The 23424-nt window shown below is 45.5% G+C and overlaps 1 protein-coding gene across 2 annotated transcripts in view; it reads left to right on the top strand.

Annotated features, from left to right (window-relative positions):
* Positions 1-223: 223 nt before the first annotated feature.
* Positions 224-23424, top strand: part of ENTREP2 (endosomal transmembrane epsin interactor 2) — a 203613-nt gene continuing 180412 nt past the window's right edge. For both annotated transcript variants that reach the window (XM_083586519.1, XM_083586520.1), the window contains exon 1: positions 224-518. In XM_083586519.1, coding sequence (XP_083442645.1) covers positions 276-518 — 243 coding nt within the window. In that variant the 5' untranslated portion in view covers positions 224-275. The remainder of the gene's footprint in view (positions 519-23424) is intronic.

Raw genomic sequence — 23424 nt, forward strand, 5'->3', positions numbered from 1 at the left:
CAGCACCTGCCCGGCCGGCGCGGAGGCTGAGCGGCGCCTGGAGGGGAAGGAGGCGCTAGAGGCGGAGGCGGCGCCCGACGGAGCCTGGACCGGCCATGCCGCCCGCCGAGGGGCTCCGGCCGCGGCCGAGGAGCGCGCCATGAGGGGCCCGGCGGCCATGGGCGAGGGCGGCGGGCGGCGGCGACGAGGGCGGCGCGGCTCCCCCGCGCGCTGCGCTCCGGGCCGGCGTGGCGGCGGGCTGGGCTGAGCGCCCTCGGCAGCGCCGGGCCGGGGAGATGCCTGTGGCCGGGCGAAGCAGCGCCGCCCCGCTGAGGACGATGCCGCCTTTGGCGGGGGGTCCGCGCTCGCTGAGCCTCTCCCGCCTGCGCGAGTACCGCACCCGCTCGCGGATCATGCTGGCCCTCGGCGTCACCCAGATGGTCCTCGGCTGCCTCATCGTGGCCGTCAGCTTCGCCGCCCTGGCGCTCACCACCTCGGCCCGCGTCCGACACTCCTGCCCCTTCTGGGCCGGCTTCTCGGTAAGGCGCGCTCTGCCCGGCGCCCGGCAGGCCTTTCTCCGCGGGGGCGGGCGGGCGGGCGGGCGAGTCGCCTTCGGGTCCCTCCGAGGAGAGCCTCCAGGCTCCGGAGCAGTCTACCTCCGACAAGGGACCCGGGGAGGGAGGGAGGCAGGCGGGTCCTTGCTTTGACCTAGGAAGGCGGGTCCGCTATTCTGAGACGGGTCTCCAGCCGCGCTTTGCCAGAGGAGGCCTGGGGGCTCCGGCGTTCAGGCGCAGTAGATCGGGGAACACTAGGAGGGCATTGGCCACGTCCCTCTTCTGGGCTCCTTGGTGGCATCTAGTTGATCCCTGTGGGAAGCAGGTTGTTTCACTAGGTTGATCTTTAGTCTAATACAGAAAGCATTTCTTAGGTGACACTGCTCAGGGCAGTTTTCTCATCCCTTTTAAACCCCAGTCCCAACACACACGCCACACATATGCTTCAGATCTGGCTCTCCTAATGATTTTGTCGAATTTCCAAATGGATTGGGATTTTGTGGTGTTTATTTTTTAATTTTAGATTGCACTTTTTTATTTAAAAAATTCCCCTCACATGCACTCTGAGATCTTCCTATCCTACCCCCTGTGAGGGTGGGGTGTGCCTTCTTGTTGAGAAACGCACTCTTAAGGGATGCCATCTAGAGCCCTCTGGGTTCCACTAGGGGCTTCTGGTGCCGCCTTCTGAAGAAAGGTTCAGTGTAACTTGATTCAAATGTATTCTCTGAACTTGGTTTTGCACCCACTTCGTACTGCATCCTGGGCAAGGGCACTGGGATAATTCGGTAGCAGCAATATTACACCTCTCCTCAGAAGTTCATTTAATTTGACAAAGGCCTTGCGTTTACAGAATTCATAGCATAAGAAAAATAGACGTTAACCTTGCTGAAATGAATCATTGTTTTATTTTCATGCATTGGACTGAGGTGTTACCTTCTCTTTGTTCTGTTTTCTTGGAGTATCATTTAAGAACTAGGAAGAGTCAAGCAGGTAAGAGTCAACAGGGTAAAATCCTTGCTAGCCTGCAGATAAAAAGATTGTGAGCTTCCACTTGAAGGTCCTGCCCTGAGAGAAGGAGGTGCCCATCTGTGCATCCCAGTTCAGCTGAAAGGGCTTTCGAAGCACCTTTAATAGATGGGCTTAAGTCCAAAGGACTTAATTTAACTAAATGGGGCTGTTACACTGGAGGAGGAGCTCCAGATTTGACCAGTGTCAGGGGACAAAGCCCTTATAAGGGGATTGTATTTTGTGAGTGGTCACTGTGCTTATTTTACATACAGAGCAGTTTTACATGAATTGCTTGTATTTTTGCATTTCATTGCTGTCTAACTCCCATCTTTTACAATTCTTCTATACCCCTGTATGTATTTTTATTTATTTATTATTGCATTAAAATCCCAAGGAGCTCAAGGTAGCATACATGGGTCTCTTCCTCCTCCTCATTTAATCCCCACAACAACCTTGTGAGGTAAGTCAGGCTGAGAGGCGGGTCTGGCTCAGTGTCACCCTGTGAGCTTCATGACCAAGTGGTAATTTGAACCCTGGTCTCCCATATCCTAGTCTGCCACTCTAACCACTACACTACACCACACTGGCTGGCTGCCTGTCCACGTAAAGCTTATGCCATCGTAACTGTTAGCCTGCAATCCAAATGGCAGGTACCTGAGTGTGAGCCCCATTTACTCAAACAGGACTTACTTCTAAGTAGACATGGTTAGGACTGTTATTTTTTTTAAAATTTATTTTTTTAATGCAAATTTGTTGCAGGAAGAAATTTGTTGCAGAAAGGTACCACAAGGGTCTTTGTCATTTTTGCTGCAAAGCAGGTCAAACAGTTATATCACTAGAGAGAATTCCTCATTTATCCACCTTCCCTTTTTCAGATTGCTCATGTTAGGATCCTGGAGATTTTGTTTTCTTTTAAACAAAAAGTTTGAATTACCAGTTTCAAGTAGGAAGTGTCCATAGGACGGGATTCCTACAGTACTGGCAAAAGGAGGGAATGCGTTGCTTCACTTCTGTGGATGGACTGAAGTAGTTTGAAGAGGTTTGCAGAATAAACTGCCCAGAGTGAATGGATTGTCCTCTGAGCCTAAGCATGACTTGAGTTGCAATTTCTACTGCTGAGGATCATATTTTTTATTAATCTGTTAAGAAATTGCCCAAGAGAAGCAGATATTCACTACTGCTTTGCTTTCGTGCTCTTTTCAGCAAACAGAAGGCAACTTTGAAAAAATGAAGCTAGATCACTCAGTATTTGTAGGATTCCTTAAAAGGACCATCTCTTAGCTTGCTTGGTGTTAATCTAGTCTGTTATTAAAAGTTTCCTAATGGCAAAGCCCTAAGTGTGTGCTTCATTTCATTATCTAAATATAGCAAATATTAGAGAGGACTTGTACCACACGAGAGCCAGTGTGGTGTAGTGGTTAAGAGCTGTAGACTCATAATCTGGTGAACCGGGTTTGCTTCCCCGCTCCTCCACCTGCAGCTGCTGGGTGACCTTGGGCCAGTCACACTTCTCGGAAGTCTCTCAGCCCCACTCACCTCACAGAGTGTTTGTTGTGGGGGAGGAAGGGAAAGGAGAATGTGAGCCGCTTTGAGACACCTTAAAGGGAGTGAAAGGCGGGATATCAAATCCAAACTCTTCTTCTTCTTCTTCTACTGTTTTATTTAATTTTTCATCCAGTGAAGATGAGGAGAGGGTACCGCTAGGGAAATCAAAATGTTTGAGATATGATGGAGTTAATGTTGGAAAGAAAAATGACTTTATTTGCAAATCAAGTTTTGCTTTTATTCTGATCCCCCTCCCGCTATGGATTCCATTTCTGTCTCTTGCTTTCTTCCTTGTCCCCATGCACCTTTCTGTGTTCATTGCAGAGTAATGGATTGAGTAATCAAGTTCCATTCTGGAGCCTTCAGTGCTGCAAAAACATGGGCATGCAGCTGAAGGCAGGCTGAGCGCCCAGAAGTTTAACTCAGAACTTCGACCCATCAGCACCCACTTAAAATGGCATAAGTGAGTCGGAAACTGGTTTACACCTTGACCTTTGGGAAGTTGCCATCCTGTGAGGGTTGGGGCAGGAGTGTAACAAAGAGGCTGAACTCTTGACCCAGAAAGTCCCCAATTTCAGCCTCAGCAACCCCTCCCAATCTGCAATGTGAGGGTTGGGGAAAATAATACTAAGCAATCTTACATGGTTTACAGCTAGGTAGTGTCCCAATGAACTACAGTTAACCTTAACTAATAGTTTAAAGGGTCTTGGTGGACCACAAGCTGAACGTGAGTCAACAGTGTGATGCAGCAGCCAAAAAAGCTAATGCTATTCTAGGCTGCATCAAGAGAAGTCTAGTGTCCAGATCAAGGGAAGTCACAGTCCCACTCTCTTCTGCCTTGGTCAGACCGCACCTGGAATACTGTGTCCATTTCTCGGCTCCACAATTTAAGAAGGATGTTGACAAGCTGAAACTTGTGCCGCGGAGGGAGACCAAGAGGATCAAGGGTCTGGAAACTAAGCCTTATGAGGACAGCTTGAAGGAGCTGGGTATGTTGTGCCTGGAAAAGAGGAGACTGTGAGGAGATAGGATACCCATCTTCAAATATCTGAAGGGCTGTCACATGGAGGAGGGAACAAGCTTGTTTTCTGCTGCTCTGGAGGGGAGGACCTGAACCAATGGCTTCAAGTTACAAGAAAGGACATTCCGACTAAACACCAGGAATAACTTTCTGACAGTAAGAGCTGTTTGACAGTGGAACAGACTCCCTGGAAAGGTGGTGGACTCTCCTTCCTTGGAGGTTTTTAAGCAGAGCTTGGATGACCATCTGTAATTAATGCTTTAGCTGAGATTCCTAGGGGGTTGGCCTAGATGACCCTTGGGGTCCCTTCTATGCTCCTCCTAGGCTTGCTGCCCACGCAAATAGGGACTAGAGGGTTATGCCAAAGGTTTTGTGGAATTGATGAGTCTTGTAAGAGGCATGCTTTTCAACTCAGCTTGATCTGCAGAAAATCGCAGGGGCCACCAAGTTACAATCATTAGGATTAATATTATTATTGCATTTGTATCCCACCTTTTTCTCAAAGGTGGCACAGGTGGTTCTCCCGCCTCCTCATTTAATCCTCACAACAACCTCGCACAGTAGGTTAGGCTGAGATGCAATGACTGGCCCAGGGTGAGCTTCATGGCCAAGTGAGGATTTGAGCCTAGGTCTCTCCCAGGTCCTAGTCCAACACTCTAAGCCACTGTGCCAAACTGGCTTCTGAAAACAGAGGGCAGGAGCAGATTGTATCTCTAAAAGTAGGTTGAAAGGGTGGAGGGAAGTGATTATTCCACTTAAAATAGACAAGTCTGCTCTGTCTGTATGTTCTGATAAAACATTTAAGGTTACTTTCATTCTTATATGTGTTTGTGAACTTGCCATAAGTTGATTATCTCAGAAGTACTTCAGCTCTAGCAAGGTCTGCCTTTCACTTAGCAACTCCGTTATTGCCCAGCTGATTTTGCTTAATCTGATAGCTCTCATCATGAGCAACCTTTTAGGCAACTCATGCAAGGGATGGGGGTGGCCAGAGGCAAAGGTGAATGAGCAATGCATCACTGCTATTTTCCTTGAAGCTTTAATTTGTTTTATTCTCACCGAAAAAATGGAAACTAGACATTCCGTTGTGGCAACCAAAACCTATGTGAGATATACTTGGAGTCCTGTAGTGATTTCATGCTCTTTATTGTAGCTTTTTAAAACAGTGATTGAATTGCCCCCCAAACCTCAGGCTTTTATATACAATATTTACACAATGAGTCCTGTCTGATTGGCTGATTCTGCTTCCCTCCTGGAGCCTGATTGGTCTTTTCCTGCAAGCCAATCAGTTGTTGCATTCTAGGATCCTACTTGCCTATTGTTCTAGGATCCAAGGTTAGTACATAACACTGTGTTTGTCGATTAGCTTATATCCTGAGTTTCTAATCCTGGGTGCATTGCAGCCATGCAGAACTCAGAAGTTTCCCAACACCCACCTCCCCACATGTCTCTCCACCCAGGCTAGCAACAGGCATGGGTAAGTTATATTTTAATACTAGGCACTACTGCTCCTGTTTGTGTTGCTCACCAAACTCTTGCCCAACCTCTTCTTCCTCTACAGCTCCCCCCCCGCATCCTCTCACAGCTCCTTCAAGCCCCCAGAGCAGGGTCAATGATGGAGTTGGCCTGAGCATGTGGGAAAATCCTGAGGGGTGAATAGGGAGGCCTCAAGCTCTCTGCTTGGCCCCTGAGTGTGGGGTCCCCCACACCTTCCGTTGCAACTCCTTCAGAGCAAATCTGAACAAACAATTCCCTCCATAATGCAAATGAAGACCAACACTTAGAGTAGAAATTCATCACCCACAAAGATAAAGCTGAGGTGCACAAATGGAAGTTCTAAAAATAAGCACTGGGTGTCATCCTTCCAAATGACTTATCTCCAGTAAGGCTTCAGCAGCGCTTTATCTATGAAGAAAACTGGGTCCAATTCAGGCCTTGAGAGTTGCGCTTTGTTTGGAGGGGTCCTGATGTTTAGGTAGTTTCTGGAAGTCAACTGGATTTGTTCCTGGAGGCAGATTTGCCGCCTCTTCTCTCCCTGCATGTCTCCCACAGACTGAGCCTGGGAGTGGAGCAGGGGCTTGTGCAGGTTGATTTAAAGACTGGCTCTGGTCAAGGAATGGCTGGCTGTAAAGAGACTTTGCACCTACTTTCCCAGTCAGCTTGTAAATTGCACACATTGTCAAGTCCTCCTGATTTTTATGGGCAGCTGTGGTGGAAATAAGAGAATTATGTCCATGTTGTGCTTTGGGTGGCTGTTCTACTGAGAATTTTTGTTGCTCTTTTGTCCAGTGGGTAAACTGGGCTGTGGAATCGGAGCACTTTCCATTTGACTTAATTTTAACCATCTGGTCCCTCTCCTGACCTCTTCTCTGTGACCAGGCTCATGAGATACGGTATGTAAAATCACTTTAAGCAGAAAGGCAAACAGTTGCCCTGAAGCTGGCGCTCTCAGTTATTTCCTGACCTGGTAATAATCAGGGCTATGTGCATAGGCCATGGCAACACGGAATGAGGAAAAATACATCTTTATGTGAATCTCAGCTTTTGTTTAACAAAAAGAAGGGTGTGCTTTTAGCCCTCATGGATGCAGATATGTACTTGAAGGGCTCCTGGGATTTCAGCGTGCGGGCAGAAATGAACAGGGTCTCCCGTAGGTTGGTCCAGGAGTTCAATGACCTGTCTCTCCTCCTGACTATCAGAACCAGAATAAATGGTGCTGGCAGTAAACCAGCGCAGACTGAAGTATGCAGAATGTTAATCTTTGCATAAACCAAGTAGGAGAGTCTCGCTTGTCTAGCTGCTTGTGCAGAGGGTATTTAACTCTGATAAGTAACTTCCCAAGTACATGTGGTCACCTCAGAGTGCCTCCTAAAAATAATGTCATTTCCTTTTCCTGGTACACCAGTCTTTTGCAGGCCCTGCCCACTGGTGAGGCAGGGGGAGGTGCCCACCTCTGAGTGGTGGAAGCCCAAGGGGGGCACTGGCCTCGCCTCTGCTGCCCACCCTGCCGTCTCCACCAGCAGCAGAGAAGTGCCGTTGGCAGCAGTTTTCAGGAAGATATTGCCAGGATCTTGTGAGATCTCATAGAACACATGAAATCTTGTAAGACTTTGGCAAGATCTCACCAGAAACTACTGGTGCTTCACTAGGATTGTCCAAGCAACAAACTAGTTTAAAATACTTGTGAAAATACATCACAACATACCAGTATTTAGAACTGGCAGTTAAAATATAATTTGCCCTGGCAGCAGTCAAGTGGCTAGCCTCATCTGCACCTCAGTTTCCAAAGGCCTGTCTGAACAGGAATGTCTTAGGCTGGTGGCAGAAAGATAGCAGAGAGGGAGAGAGCCAGTCTCAGCTCTCTTGGGAGGGAATCTCACAATATGGGGGCAGCCACAGAAAAGGCTGTTTCTCATATCACTGCCAACTGTGCCTCTGTTATGGTGGTGACAGAGTGGAGGTGCTCACCTGAGGATCTTATCAAGTAAATGCCATAGAGCTCTCGTCACTATTCATTAATGTATATACCACACAATCACCGGTGGCTTTTATGCTTTTATGCCTGTTATGAAAAACACACATAATTAAAGTGTACAGTAAAACTGTTTAATCAAAATATTGAAATAAACACCCAGAATTAAAATGTACAATCAAACAAGCCTATTAAAACAGTGCAACAATAATAAGGAGTTAAAGCAGCAAATGAAAAATGGGATGTTTAAGTCAGGAAACAGGTGTGTCTTCAAGAGCTGGTGGAATGCCAATATTGATGGGGGCCTCTCATATTTCAGCAGGAGAAGCATTCCACAGCACTGGTGCCACCAGTGAAAAAACCCACCTAGGTGTTAAAACAAGCCGATGATAATTGTGTTCAGTAGACCTCCCATCCAGGTTAGCATCTATTGCATTGCAGTCTTAATCCCTGAGATGCTTGCCAATTAGGTTTTATATCTGTTTTCTTTATATACATCAGGCTGTTGGCAGGAGACAAATACTGGAGGCTACATCTTTCTAGCTAGCACCAGATGGACCGGTCTAAATTTGGAACTTTGTTAGGATGTGTTGAATTTTGAAATTTTTGAAAGTGTCAGTACTGTTTTGTTCTCCCTGTTTCAGGGGCAGCTTGTAGTTCGATCAGTTTGGGAAAGAGGGTGCTGGAGCCTTAAGTTTCCAGACAGTGCTTATCCATTAGACAGCATCAGTCCCCCAGAACCCAACAACCCTTGTGGCTCTCCGGAGCTGTCTCTTACTAGTCACATGCCAAATTCAGTCTCCCCCCCCCCACTGCCCATTCTTACTGTTTCCCTTAGGTCTTACCCAGGTAGATGCATACGTGTTTGGATTGGTAAGACATTTATGGCAACTTAGACTGGTAAGACATTTATGGCAATTCCTAGATCAGGATAATTTGATCAGAGTTGTCCATGCATTGGTAACCTCATGGTTGGATTACTGCAGTGCAGTCTATGTGGGGCTACCCTTTGGGCTGGCCAAGAGGCTGCAGCTGGTGCAGAAGGGGGTGGCTAGGCTGCTTGTGGGGGAAACCACACCCAGCACATAAGAGTTTGCTGGCAGGATTTGCAGTGGCTGCTAATTTGCTACCAGGCCATGTTTGAGGAGTTGGTACTAATATATGTCACTATACACATCAGGGCCAGGTTATTAGAGAGACTAGCTTATCCCTTATCATGTTCCCAATAGATCGCTGCGGTCTGCAAAAAAGTTTCTCCTGCAAGTTCCAAGATTTCAGAAGCGTACTCCGTAGTGACTTGGAGAAGGGCTTCTATTGTGGACGCTCCTGTTCTGTGGAGCAGTATCTCTGTCAAGAAACCTTATTGGAACTTTTTGCAAATAGTTGAAAACGTTTCTGTTCCAACAGGTTTTCCCAGCTGGATAAATGGACCTTTCACTATGAGTGTCCACTGGTTAGGGTTTTAAATGAATTATTTGTATTTGTGTGTTTAACTTTTTAATTATCCCATGTGTTAATCACCTTGAGAGAGTGGTTTAGAAGGTGATTAATAAATTAGTTGTAGTAGTAGTAGTAATAATAATAATATAACATGTTGTGTATTCTAGTGGCTATCAGCCATAGAGGCCCTTAAGCAAACCCCTTTGGCTAATAAAATGCAGCAGGTACTTGAGAGATCATTTTGCATGTATCCAAAAGGAATGCTCCCAAAACAAGTATTTCTTAGGGAGAGGAGGGTATGCTGTGTGACTGCAGAAATAGGACCAGGCGAGTGAGATATTTCGGGGTTGCACCAAAGAATATTACTTTGGATGGTTTTTCAGTGTTGATATGTAATCAACACACCCAGAGAACAAAGCTGGATGGGCAGTAGAGGAGAAGTATAAATGGATGCATTCAAAATAAATACAGTAAGCAAACAAACAAACTTGCACGCATCATGGAAACTGGCTTTTTCAGTCCCATATTGCAACAATTTGTGTTCCTTTCAAGACTGAGAATTGTTCCTGTTTCTCCCGGCACCTCCAAATCTGCAATGTTAAATGGCTTGTTCAGCTGGGCCTGGCGTGATGGACCCTTGATCTCTCTGCTGCATTTTGCTGATTATTCTGATCTGCCTGTCTGTGCTGGGTGTTGAGATTATGATGCTCGCTTGGGCAGCTGCTGTGTCAGCGGTTCTGTTCCTCTACCACTGGAACATTTCAGGCTCTACTGAGATATGTGTGTGGTACTTTGGATTACTGCAGTACACTCTCTGTGGGGTTTCTGTTGTGCTTGATCTGGAAGCTGCAGTTAGTGCAAAATGCAGCAGCCCTGCTGCTGGCAGGAGTGAGACACTGCTCAGAGCTCTGTACCGGTTGCCCATCTGCTACCAGGCCAAGTTCAAGGTGTTGCTATTGGTCTATAAAGCCCTGAACAGCTCTGGTGGCTGGTGTGAGAATAAAGGGTGTGAGTGTGTTGTTTATGCCACCCTGATGTCCTTGGAGGAAAGTGTAACAGGACAAAAAGACCATTAATAAGCAAATTATCCTCCAGGGATCTCTGGATGGTAATGACATTTTTATCCTTGCAAGTAACCCTGTGAGATAGGTCAGGACACAAGGGTGCCAACTTAAATAAAATATTGGGGGTGGGGGTGGCCCAGGTAAGCCAGGCCCCATATAATTGATCATAAGACATCTCACACACACCCCCATTTGAATGGCAGTGCCCATCAACTTTGGGGGGGCAGGCCTCCTCAAATACTTTATGGGGGTGGGGCAAAGACCCCTCGGCCCCTTGGAGTTGGCTCCTATGCCAAGTCCTATGTCTTGCCCAGGAATGCCCAGGTCCAGGCCGAACAGAATCTGCGATATTTATCGTTTTAGTCTGATATGTTGTTCTCTTGCCTTAAGGAAATGGCTGGGCCTCTGTGGAGACTTGTTAGATTCAGTCAGCTGGAAGAGATTCAGGGCCAACCTGTTGCGTCTCGCAAGGTGTTCAGTCTCTAAGCCAGACTGTGCAATCGCTGTGCAGGAGAGGTCTCTGTGCTTTGGGACATCGCCATTATTTCTTTCCCTGCTCATTTCCATCTTAATGGGTTCCCTCCCTTCCATTAGGAATGCTCATAATGGACATCCGTTCAGCCGGTTGCAAACCTCTTGCCCATTACTTGAGATGAATAATGTATTAAATGCAGCCTTGCAGCCGCTTACTTCATGACCGTGACACACTGGCTTGGAGTGAGTGGCTCAAAGGTTGCAGCCAATCTCCTGTGGCTCAGGAGATGCATTTTAGCCCTTCCTAAAGTGGAAGTGTGTTAGCACTGGCGCAAAGGTACATTTTGAGCTGGCAATGTATTATGAAGCACAGCCTTCAAAACTCCAGGAGGCGCTATAATTGCGAGCCCTCTGGTGAGTGGCTGGCTGCCTTCCCTTTTGGTTCCCTTTCCCCTCCGATGGCAGAACAGTCTCACTTGCAGCCTCGGTGCCTCCCCTTAACTGTGGTACCTCAACCCCTTGCAGGAATTGTGGCTGGGCTGCTTCTCCCTCTGTCTAGGGAGGACTTGCCTGCCTCCAAGAGGAGGAATCCGCAGGGCACATAGCACACACCTATTAGTCTCCTTGACTGCTCCTTCGCCCGATCTCTACCCCCCTGCATAGTTCCATGTTTCCAACATTGTGATCTATGACTAAATCACAGTGTTTAGCTGGTGATATATTGCAATGTTGGAAACCAGATATCACCCAGCCAGCCCTAAGTGAAATGGTCAGCAGGTTGGACTTTGCCTGTAGAAACGTGGATTCACATCCTGGAAGTTCCCTGACTGACCTTGGGCCAGTCACTGACTGAACCTAGCCTACCTCACTGGGTTGTTGTTGTTATGAGGATAAAGCGGGGTGTCCCCCGCCCGACATGCCCTCTTGAGCTCAGGTGCTCCAGCAGATAATGCCCTGGAGCTGCGCTTCTGTTCCTTCTTGCTCTGCAACACCACAGCTGCTTCGCATTATGGTGGAGTTTTGCAAGAGGCAGGCTTTGGGAGCACGTCATGCTCAGGAGAGGCAGACTGTCCTGGCTTTCCCCAGAGAGTCCAGGGGACTGTAGTTTAGAATAATAAGAGAATTTCTAACCACTTTCTCTCCATCCCAGACCCCCCAGGGTTCCCTTGGAAAAGGTGATAACTGCTAAATCAGCTTCACGGTCCTGCCAGACTAGTATTTTTGTGTGTATATTCTGCAGCATTATTTATTATTATTTATTAAATTTGTATGCTGCCCTTCATTTGAAGATCTCAGGGTGGCTCACCACATAAAAGCATTAGTGTTGGGTTTATAACGGACTGTCCACGCAGAGTTCCACTTTGTTAGCTGTTCTGCAGTGCTTCCCAATTGTTATTCTGTTATTGTTGTCCAGAGAGGCACTTTTGCACTATAGCACAACAAAAATGAGCCCCTGGCCCCAAATACTGGTGGTATAAAACGTTGCAGGGTTCAGCAGGAAGTTGTGGGACGTGCAGTGATTGAAAGTGAAGCAGTATGACCTCCCTAAGAAAGCAGAATCGTGTATAACTGCCATGAGCACAAATAACCATACAATCTAAGAAGCCATTAAGGGCCGGGTGGGGGTTTGAGCCACACTTGTGCTACGTGTCTGATCCTGTGAACCTACACAAGTTTTGGAATTGTGGTATTTTGTCTGTGTTTGCCTCAGATGTAATGTTTACTGTCCAGTTGATGACATTCTAAATGTGTATATGTATTTTTTATTTAAAAAATTATTTACTTACTTGTTAAACGTCAAGTTGGCTTATACAACATTGCAAAACATCTGCAAAGTGACCTGCGTGCCCATTTCCCTCACAACTGTTTCCGCTTTATGGCATCCTTCCTCCAACGCTTTTATTTCAAAAGGTCAAGACTTACCCTGGAGAAAACTAGATGTCTGGAGAAGGAACAAAAATTATGAGGGAGAGTCGTGTCTGTGACTGGCCGTGTGCCTGCTTCAGAGTTGTTTATGCGTTTCTCCTCTCACCCTATTTTTTGTGTTTTCCCCGCCATTTCTGAAAAATTAGGGGAAAAACTGGAATTTCCCCCAGTTTTTTCTGTGCTTTTCCCCACCCCACCCCATTGCATCTCTAGATGGACCAAGTGTCTGATTCAGTATCGTATAGAACAGTTCATATGTGCTTGACATGTAGTATGTATTCATTGGTTTCTTATTCATTACGTTTACATACCATCTTCTCCTGCAAGTCACTGCTGGCTGTGTCTTTCTCCAAATGGTGGAGCATCTGCTTTGCATGCAGAGGTCCTAGGTTCAGTCCCCAACATCTCAGGTAGGGCTAGGAAAGTCTCCTTCCTGAAACCCTGGAGAGCTGCTGCCAGTCAGTGTAGGCAGTACTGAGATAGATGTGTTCTTAAGATATCACTGGTTGCTCTGGGAATCTCTCTCGCTAAGTAACATCGGGTTTTTCATGAGTGGAAAATTGTGGTGCAAGAGCACAAGGTTTTTGGAGACTTTGTTGCACAATAGATTGTACAGTCTGTTGTGCAACAAGTTTTTCCTGTTGCGCTGGGTTCCTGTGTTGCACAGCACTAGAACTCTCCCACCAGTTAGCACAGGATGCTGTCAGCGGACAGAGAATACTGGACAGAGCCTTAGGTTTGCTTAGCAAGTTCACTCTTGGCTCTCTCTCTCTCTCTCTCTCTCTCTTGTTTGAATTGATTGCTGTGCTCTTGTGGTTCTGTAATCCCTGCTTCAGCAAGTGCATTTGGCACATAAGGATTTTTTATTTGTTCCTCGAGGTAAAAAAGAGCCTTCGGCCAGAAAAGATAAGGTAGCATTTGCAACAGAAGCAGGTCTGTAGACAGATAGGGGCTATTAGCATAAAAGCTGTGTCCTGTTGTCTGTTAAGGACCTTTGCTGCCTGTGTCCCTTAACCTCAGCTGTGAATGAAGCATCTGGAAACATAAATATTGGGCAGCGCCACTGGGAAGCCAATTCCCCCAGGCTATACCTGGCAGTAGCAGATTAGGGTTGCTTTAAGCATTCACTTATCTTCATCTCCCCCAGGGGATGAATAGAGAGAGGCAAAATAAATGGTAAGCAAACTGAAAGGGAATGATAACATTTGACACTCCGTCTTCAGGCAGATAGTGGCCTTTGTTAGTTTTTCAGTTCATCCCCGCCTTGCATGTAATAAGAACATAAGAAGAGCCTGCTGGATCAGGCCAATGACCCATCAAGTCCAGTATCCTGTTATCACAGTGGCCAAACGGATGCCTGTGTGAAACTAGCAAGCAGGATTCATGCACAAGAACCTTCTCCCCTCCTGCGGTTTCCAGCAGCTGCTACCCAGAAGCATGGCTGCCTCTGAATGGGGAGGCAGAGCAGAGCCATCCTGGCTGGTGGCCCTTCATAGCCCTCTCCTCCTCCGTGAATTTGTCTCCTCCTCTTTGAACCATCCAGGCTGGTGGCCATCGCTGCCTCCTGTGAGGGGGGCGCGCTGTAGTCTAAGTCTGTGCTGCATGACTAAGTATTTTCTTTTATGTATCTATTCTGAATCTTCCAACATTTAGCTTCACTGGATGTCTGTGAGTTCTGGTGTTATGAGAGGGAGAACAACTTTTCTCTATCCCCTTTTTCCATGCCATGCATGGAATTTCTGTTCCATGCCATGCATGTCAATTTCTGTAGAAACTCCAAGTTTTGCCACCAATTTATTACTTCATTTCTATCCTGCCTTTTCTCCGAAGAGCTCAAGAGGGCATATATATGTCTCCTCCCCACTCTCCATTTTATCCTCACAACAACCCTGTAAGGTAGGTTAGGCTGAGATACAGCAAATTACCTAAAGTCACCCAGTGAGCTTCATGACTGAGTGGGGATTCGAACCCTGGTCTCCCAGGTCCTAGTCCACCACTCTGACCACTATGCCATCTTTGCAGCAAGTCAGGATTTTCTGAGTGTGCCTGCAAGATGCACACCAAAGTCACATTTAGTGACTTTTGATGAAGACCCCCACCTTGGGAACCTTTGTGCAGTGTTTGGCATCAACAACTTGAAAGGAAGCTAAACCTATGCCCAAAAATCTCACCAATATTCTGTTTTGGTCTGCCATTTTGATTCAAAATGGTGCCCAGCATCCAAATGGTTATGAAGCCTGCCTCCCGCGTCTTGGAAACCCTTGTGCCCAGTTTGGTGATGATATCTTGAGAGGTGGCAGAACTTGTGCCAAAAAACCAGGCAAAGTCATGCCAAGGTGACGTTTTGGTCTGCCGTCAGAATGGCACCCAGCACCCACACATCGACACGACCCCCACCCCACCTCAGGAACCCTTGTGCCAAATTTGGTGATGTTATCTCAGTAGGTGGCTGAAGAGCAGGCAGACCAACCCCTTTCCAAAAATATAGTACAAGATGCCTCTTGAGCAAATGTTCTGCCCAGTTGCACAGCTGGAAGTCAGAATCCTTTCAGAGCTACTACTGCATGTCACCCGGAGATCTACCAGTGCATCCATTCCCAGGCTGCCTTCCGCCCACCCATTTGACCAAGGACCAGCTGAGTCTCTGTGTTGGTCCATGTGTAAGCAAGCATGTGCTGCAACAGTGATGCAGCTTTCAGCTCTCTGTCATCTCTCTCCATTCTTTGGCTCTCTTCTGCTTTTCTAAAGATGAAAAATTGCAGGCACCCTGCTTTCAAAAGAGGTTGAAGGAGCAGACAGATAGGTGGTTTAGAAGTTATGGAAAGCAGCCTGCACAATTTAGCTGTCGTTAGGAGGGAAAAGGTTAGCTGCTATTCAAACTATGAAAGACTGCAGGTGTGCTCCTTGATAATCCCACTTTGCAGAAAATGAAAATGCTCTGCTTGTAGTGATTGATTGATTGATTGATTGATTGAATGAATGTGTGTGTGTGTGTTTTAAGTACTTATCTTTAGGAGTTTAGACCAGTTAATCCAGAGATGGCTTTACCACAAGGCAAGGAGAGGTGGCGCCCTCCAGGTCTTGATGGACAGCTGCCATCATCTCAGTCCATTAGCTATGCTAATGGGACGAACGGGAGTTGGAGCCCAACAACATTTGAAGACCAACTTGTTGCCTTTCCCTGGCCTAATCCACAGGCCCAATCAGCTGGAAACGGTCCTGCATAAAACCTCTTAGGCACTGGGTGCAGTTCCTGCCTGAAATTCTAGAGAGCCTCTGGCATCCAGGGTTGATGGAATGGAGACAGATGGACCAATGATCTGACTTGCTACAAAGTGGGTAGAGTGATTTTCTAGATGTATGAAGGACTCCCTCCAGCTGGAGTCTAAGAGTCAGTGAGACAGTGTGGTGTAGTAGTGCATAGAATGTCAGACTAGGACCTGGGAAACCACAGTTCAAATCCTCACTTGGCCATGAAGTTCGCTGGGTGACCTTGGGCCAGTCACTGTCTCTCAGCCTAACCTACCTCACAGGGTTGTTGTGAGGAATATAAAAGGGGGAAAGAGCCAGTTATGCCACCTTGAGCTCCTTAGATAAAAAAAAGGGTTATTAATGCATTAAATAAATAAGTCAATTTGGTTTCACCTCTTCCAAAATGCTGGAACATCCAACCCACCTGGTCTAGAGCTGATGGGGAGCCCCGTAATCATATTAAATGACAATGTGAAATCGTTTCAATGATTCTTTTGTATGTCTTATGAGTTAAAATTGAATGACAGGCGGGAGCAGTAGGGAAGTGGGAATAGCTGGTCCTTTTCAGCATACATTATAAGATCTTGTGATTTTGCTGTTCCATAACTTTCTGTAGTTTGATACCTTTGTAGTCTTGCATTGTAAAGTTCCTTTGTAAAAGAAATAAGTTTGCTGTTCAGCAGCCCAATAGAATTAAAAAGTGTAAGTTTGACTCCATTAATTGTAGCAGATTGTCAGAGAAACTCCTAAACACCAGTCTAGAACATAGATGACTCCTGTTGATCCGAGATCTGCACAGCGATACTGACACGAGAGTCAGAGTGGGCCTAAATGACTGCTTGTCTCAATCTATCAAGTTAACTAGTGGTGTAAAACAAGGCTGTGTTTTAGCCCCCACGCTTTTCAACTTTTACATCAACGATATAGTTCCACATTTAGCCCAAGCTCACTCCCCCTCTGGTACTTAGAAACAGGAAGGTGTTCTGCTCGCTGTATGCGGACTTGTCTGGGCCTTAAAAACCTCCTGGAGGCTCTCAAGTCATATGGTAAACAAGAAGACCTCTAGGTTAACCACTCCAAATAAAAAACCAATGCCTTCAGAAAACGTAGCCCCCAAAATAAATCGACCCTTGAACACCATGAACTAGAGCAATCTCGTGTTTTCAAATATCTCGGAATCCTTTTTAGTGAAACACCGACTTGGCAGTGGCACATCAAGGCGGTGCAAACCAGAGCGCAGAACAGCCAAATAGCATTGCATCTTCTTCTTTTGCTATAAAGGCAACAGGAAGAAACTATTTTCCAGTTTCTTAGACTCCAAGAAGAGACTATATGTTAACCCTGATCTCAAATGCCACAAATAGAAATTATGAAGAGCTTCACATGCTCCCAGAAATGTTGGCTTAATTTGGGGGGCGGGGGTCAGCCTATAGCTTATCTCTGATCTTCCTATTTTCTACTTTTGACATTTGAGAGCTTTAGACACTCTCAAGAGCACTGGCTTAACTTGGTGGGTTTTCCCCTCTGAATCAAAAGTGAGCTTCAGAGACTTCCGGGTCAGCGCCATTGACGAATGGCGGAGTTCCTCCGATCGGAGGAACGGGCTCCGTGGAAATTGGGTCTTCCTGCTGCGGCGAAGGCGGGGACCCGCTAGAAATCCCAGGCAGAGGAGCCTGGGAACGTGGGGTTCGGCATAGCACCAAAAGCGCCTCCCCTACTCGCAGGGAAACCCCCTCTTTGGGGCTCCGGAGCGAAGTGGGGTGAGCAGCGCGGTGCAGCGAACCGATTGCTACTTTCACGGAGGGAAGCCGCACAGCCATCGCCGGAGAGCGCTGACTTTTTCCTGATGACAGTTGGACTCTAAACAAAGTACCCGTGAGTAAAAACGGAAAATCGGATCAAGAAATTTGTGAATTAGGCTCCGAAGCGGGAAGGTTTAAACAGGAAGTCCGCCTTCCACTTTTTGTAAACAGACTGAAGCAAAAACCTTGCAATCTAATAGCCTGGAAAGTTGTCTTAAAGATTGAAATTTCCTGCATCTACTACCAATAAAACCCCCTTGGAAGCAGGAGAAAAGGGGGGGGGGATTTGACTGTTTAAGCCTGCAGGAGAGAGAGTAAAGGAATATAAGTTTCCATCGTCCCAAACCTGGGAACGGGGTGTCAGGACAGAAATCGTTGGAGACGTCCATTGATTAAAAGTGGAGCATTTTGACAGATAGTCAAAAAAAAAAAAAAAAAGAGAGAGAGAGAGAGAAACAAACTAACTTCTATGCTGCTTTCTGCATTTCTGCATTTCAAAGAAACAAAGTATTTGAAAATCGAAAGTAATTTTCCTTTGTTGGATACGTTTTTAAAGATGGATACAAATAGAAATTGTGTCCCCTAGAGGGAGCCTGTCAGTTTGCTGTTGCAGCTTATTCGGAGACTTCACAGCTGCGAGATTGAGATCGTGGGACCAGTCGTTTGACCTTGAACAGAAATGTGCTGGGAGGAAGTTTTGGTGTCTGCCCTTGGCAGGACAAATGCATTGCTGGAGCAGTTGCATGAGAAGATGAACTTGATGAACGAAAAGTTGGACTTGATGACTGCTGTAGCCAGTGAATATGATTTAACAGGAAACAAGGATAAAGAAACTATACAGAGACCAATTCAGGAAACTGGTTTGACAGGGCAAGTCCAAGGGCAGATGAAGACGGAAGAGGATGCGACTGCACCCCAAGCAACACAAATGGTGAGACCCAAAGTCCTGCAGGAGCAAAAGCCGCTGCTTTGGAAGACTGAACTTGGAGTGTGACTGGAAGCGTCTGGAGTCAAGGAAGCTCTTAATTCTGGTGGGACTATGAAACAGGTTGACAATTATCTTTTGGATAACTACTCTTTGGATTACAATGACGATGACGGGGAGTGGGACTGCGGGGAATGGGCTAGCTTGATGAAGAAAAATGGAGACTATTACCGGCTGGAATTCCCCAGAGACCCACTCCCCAAGGAGAAAGGAAAGAAACTACGAAAGAAACCAACAAAAGACAAAGAAGAGCGTAAGCACAAACAAGAACAAGAAAATTTGCAGAAGGGGCATAGAAGAGACTTAAGGGCCTTGGACATAAGATCACCAGATTGATGGACTGGATGCAATGATTAGAAAGGACTGACATAACCCGAGACCAGGAAGAAGGGACGTTGGATAAAAACTAGAGAAAAAGAAAAAGTCGATAAAAAGAAAAATTTCTTTCTATTTTTGGAATTAGTGTAACACTAATGAAATATCAGGGATTATGCTGGAATGGAACCAATTGGCTTTAGTAAAAAGGATTTAAGGAGTTATGTAGAAATATGGTTTAAAATTTGAATTTTAAGATTTTTTAAGCAAGATAAGGTTAAAGAAATTAATGTAAATTGAACAATAGAATATAGCAAAAGATGGAAAGGATATGTTGAGTTAATAAATAAGATAGACTGTTAGATAGATAAATTATTTAAACAAAAATTGAGAAATATGGGAAGAATTTGCTGAAACAACGAATTAAGCTAGAATACAAAAAGGGAGGTGTGAGGAGGTCCAAGAAACAAGCAAATGAAAAGATGCAATATGGGATTTGTATTCTTTTTTCTTGTTTTTTCTTTTTGTATTTTCTTTTTGATATATTTTTCTGTTGTATTTTTCTGTTCTTTTTTCTTTCTTTTTTTCATACTTATGTATTTTTGAAACTTTGGATAAATATCATATAAATACAAAAGTGAGCTTCATTATCTGCTACATCATACTAACTACAGCCTCTGGGATGAGATTACTTGCAGGAAGGGGCCCCCAGACCACAAGCTTCCCCCACCCTCTGTTGCTGTTTTTCTGGTGCATTGTATGAGAAGTAGAGGATCCAGCAAATACGTCTGCAGACTTGGAAAGTGTTGTTAAGTTTTGCACAGAACAGTTGAAAAGACTTGGGTGCAGTGAGCTGTCCAATTTCCAGTGTGGCAAATGTGGAGATTCAATAGCAAAAGAACACACAACAGCTGGACAAAAGCATTCCCCCCCCCCCCGCTTCCATGTTTGAGATGGTCAGGTAGCTTTTTTATCTGGGTGGTTCCCAGTCTTCTTCTTTTAATTATTTATATATTTCAGAAGAACTTGCAACATTTTCTAATTTGCAGTCAGTTGTCTTTGGACTCCCCCCACCTCTCCATGGTTTCTTTAATTTTCCAAACAATACAGTGGTACCTCGGGTTACATACGCTTCAGGTTACAGACTCTGCTAACCCAGATAGTACCTTGGGTTAAGGACTTTGCTTCAGGATGAGAACAGTAATACAGCAGCAGCGGGAGGCCCCATCAGCTAAAGTGGTGCTTCAGGTTAAGAACAGTTTCAGGTTAAGAACGGACCTTGGAATGAATTAAGTACGTAACCAGAAGTACCACTGTACTGCATATTTTAGTTCTTCTATACCTTATCTTCTCCATAATATTTTAAATTTTAAACTTTACTGCTTTTCTTACTCTAAAGCAACTTACATTTTAGTATGATTACAATAATTTTAAAATAATCTAGAAACATTTTCCAATCCTACTTAAATTCTGCCTACTTAAATTTATTTCTAAATTTACTAGCTAAACTTGCCAATTTGGCATATAGTATTTCATCAGTTTCAACTGCCAGTCCGCTTTGATAGGTACTACCTCATCTTGCCATTTTTATGCATATAATATTCTCACTGCACTTCTCACCTTAAATATTTTCTTTATCTCATTATAAATCATCTCCCCAAATTCCTTGGCCACTCTACACATCCACCACCTATGTTAAAATGCACCTTCTCCTTCCTTACACTTCCAACAAATGCCCGATTCTGATTTTTACTTCTTTGCCCATTTACTTGGAGTTGAGTACCATCTGTAAATCATTTTCATTAAATTTTCCTTCACAGCATAACATGCTGTGAATTTCAAACCTGATTTCCATAGTTTTCCCCACAATTCTAGTTCTATATTATTTCCCACATCCCGGGCCCAGTGGATCATAGCAGATTTAACCGTTTCATCGTTAGTTTCCCATTCTAACAGGATCTTATGCATTAGAGATGCATAAGATCCTGTTAGAATCTGTAAGATCAGGATCTTATGATTAGTTTTTCTCTGTTTTCTATTAGTTCCCTCTCGAATTGGGAACTTTGATCCATAAAACCATGCTGCTTGTCTTGTTTGAACACCTCATTCAGTTGGTAATATTGTTCTAAATACACCTTCCCCCACCCGCAAGAAGGAGAGTTAGTGTAGTTCTCCCACACCAGGGTCAATTTCACCGCCAGTTGTTGAAGTTGCTGAAGTCCTTTTTTCTTTTAAAAAAAGGCTGTTGTCATTTTGCAGCCTAGAATAGGTGTACTGGAAAATTGCTTGTGTGTTTCTTTTTAAAAGCAGTAAACAAAGGTTTTCTTTGCTGGGAATAAAAAGTGGTTATCTAGATTTTGTGTGGATGCTGAGAGCTGGGTGAGATGGTTGCTTGAAAGACACTTATTAAGAGTCTTTTTGCTTGAAAAATAACACCAGTAATTTCCACCACTTCCTTCTTGGTGTTTGATCAGAATTGCCCAAAGCAGATGATGTAGCAGGATAATGGATAAACTCATTTAGTGCTACAATTTTGTTGTTGGGCTGCATAGATGCTGTGATTCTGCAGAGAAAGTACAGGCAGGTTGTACTGGGGCTTCCTAAGAAACTGGGCTAAACAATAAATAAAAAAATAAACCCCTATCCTTCATGGTTATGAAGATATTCTTGGATCTTTCTTCTACCAGGTTATTTGCCCATCTAGCCCAACATTGCTTTCTCTGACTGGCAGTGGCTCTCCAGGGTGTCAGGAAGGTTATGGCCTTTGCCATCACCTGCCACCTGATGCTTTTAAAATGGGAGATCCCAGCAATTGAAGCCGAAACATTCAGTGTTCTTCTGCCATTTGTGATGCTTCCCTAGGTGGGCAATATCTGCAGAAATCTGGGAAGCCGGTGGGTTAGCTGAATAATTCCAGCATTCAGAGGTCTGAGAGGCTTGAAAAGCCCTTTCTTTCGTTGGCACAGCCAGAATACATTTTGCAAACTCAGTAAAAAAACAAAATAAGAATAAAATAGCAGGAAGAATTGTGCAAAATAGATGTATTGCCAGAATGTATCAGTGCATCTTGGCAAATCTGGCGCATAATTTGTGTGAGTAGCAGACACCAAACCATTCTTGGAGGGGCCCTCTTGATTCTACCACATAGCAGAGTACCTGCTTTGCATGCGGAAGGCTCCAGGCTCAGCCCCTGGTATCTCCTGTTTCCTGTTTCAAAAGGATCCGGAAGCAGGTGATGCGATGACTCTTCCATGCCTGAATTCCAAATAACTTCTGCCAGCCAGAGCAGACCGCCCCTGGGCTCGGTGGGAAGTCTGGAGCAAGGCAGCTTTCTGCCCTTGTAGGGTGAGGATGAGCAGGGGGCAGTTCCCTAAATGGGTGGTTAGATTCATAGGGCTCAATCACTTCCTGCCCCCTGAATGCGTGCAACCATTCTAGGGGGCTTTAAGAGCCAGCTTGTGATTCGGATGCCAGCAGAACTGTCACATGCACATAGAATCTGTATTTCCTTTTGAAAACAGCCAGTTCTAAATGCGGGCCTTCCTTGAGTGTGTTTTTTCTTTTGTCTTCTCAGAGAAATTATTTTTATAAAGGCTTCTGGGAAGAAAGGGGTTCTGTTTCTTTTGTTAAGGCAACTTTTCAGAGAGTTTTGTAATTAGGAAAGACGTTTTGGCATTTTCCAGCTACGCTTGGCTAATGAATGAGCAGGGGAGGGGGAGCAGGTGTATGTGTGTGTGGGGGGGGGACATGGCATAGTTTGAATATTTGATAACACATCCTGCGATTCCTCTTTAGGATGCAAAATAGAACCTTCAGTCTCTCTCAAATGGGACGCTGGACCTCATGAAGGAGAAATGAAACAAGATGGAAGCGCACTCACAATTTACGTGCCTTTAACATGCGCAGTTTCAACTTTATATTGATGACAGCTGGCTGGTTGAAATTGCACAAATTAAATGCATGGGAGGCGCAAAGAGAGCTTTTAAGCTCTCTGCCTTGCTTATTGGGCTCTGGCATGCTCTTGTGAGATCTCACAGGAACTTGGACAGCCCTGCGAGATCTTGCCAGAGCCTCCCAGAGCAAGGCTTCCTCAGCTCACAGCTCAAGAAAGGCAAGGATGGTCACAGGGGGTGGCTCCAAGGGGTTGTTTGAGTACACACATTGTTTGTGCAGACACACCACCCCCAGAACGTAAAGCTGAAAATGGGGGAGATGCTGAATAGGAGGGGTGGGTGGCTTGGTGGGTGGGTGTAAACAGAGGCCTTTGCCAGAGCTGCTGGAAGTTCACCAAAAGGCCAACAAGTGTCAAGGCAGGGAATCATCTGGTTACAAAAAGCTGCAGGATCTGGAGGGCGCCCAGAGAGACAACTTCTGTTGCACTCAAGTTCTGCTTGCAGGCTTCCAGTAAGCATGTGGTTGGACACGGGGAGAACAGGATGCTGGACTAGATGGGCCCTTGGCCTGATCCAATGGACAGACTCTTCTTCTGTTCACCCCCTCCCCCACATCAGAATTCCCCATTTTTCAGCGTTTGTCTCTTACTCATTCTTCCAGCTGGTCACATTTCACCTTTCGGAGGTCCAACTT

Source organism: Podarcis filfolensis (genome assembly GCF_964270895.1).
Source record: "Podarcis filfolensis genome assembly, chromosome: 14".
Taxonomy (NCBI): domain Eukaryota; kingdom Metazoa; phylum Chordata; class Lepidosauria; order Squamata; family Lacertidae; genus Podarcis; species Podarcis filfolensis.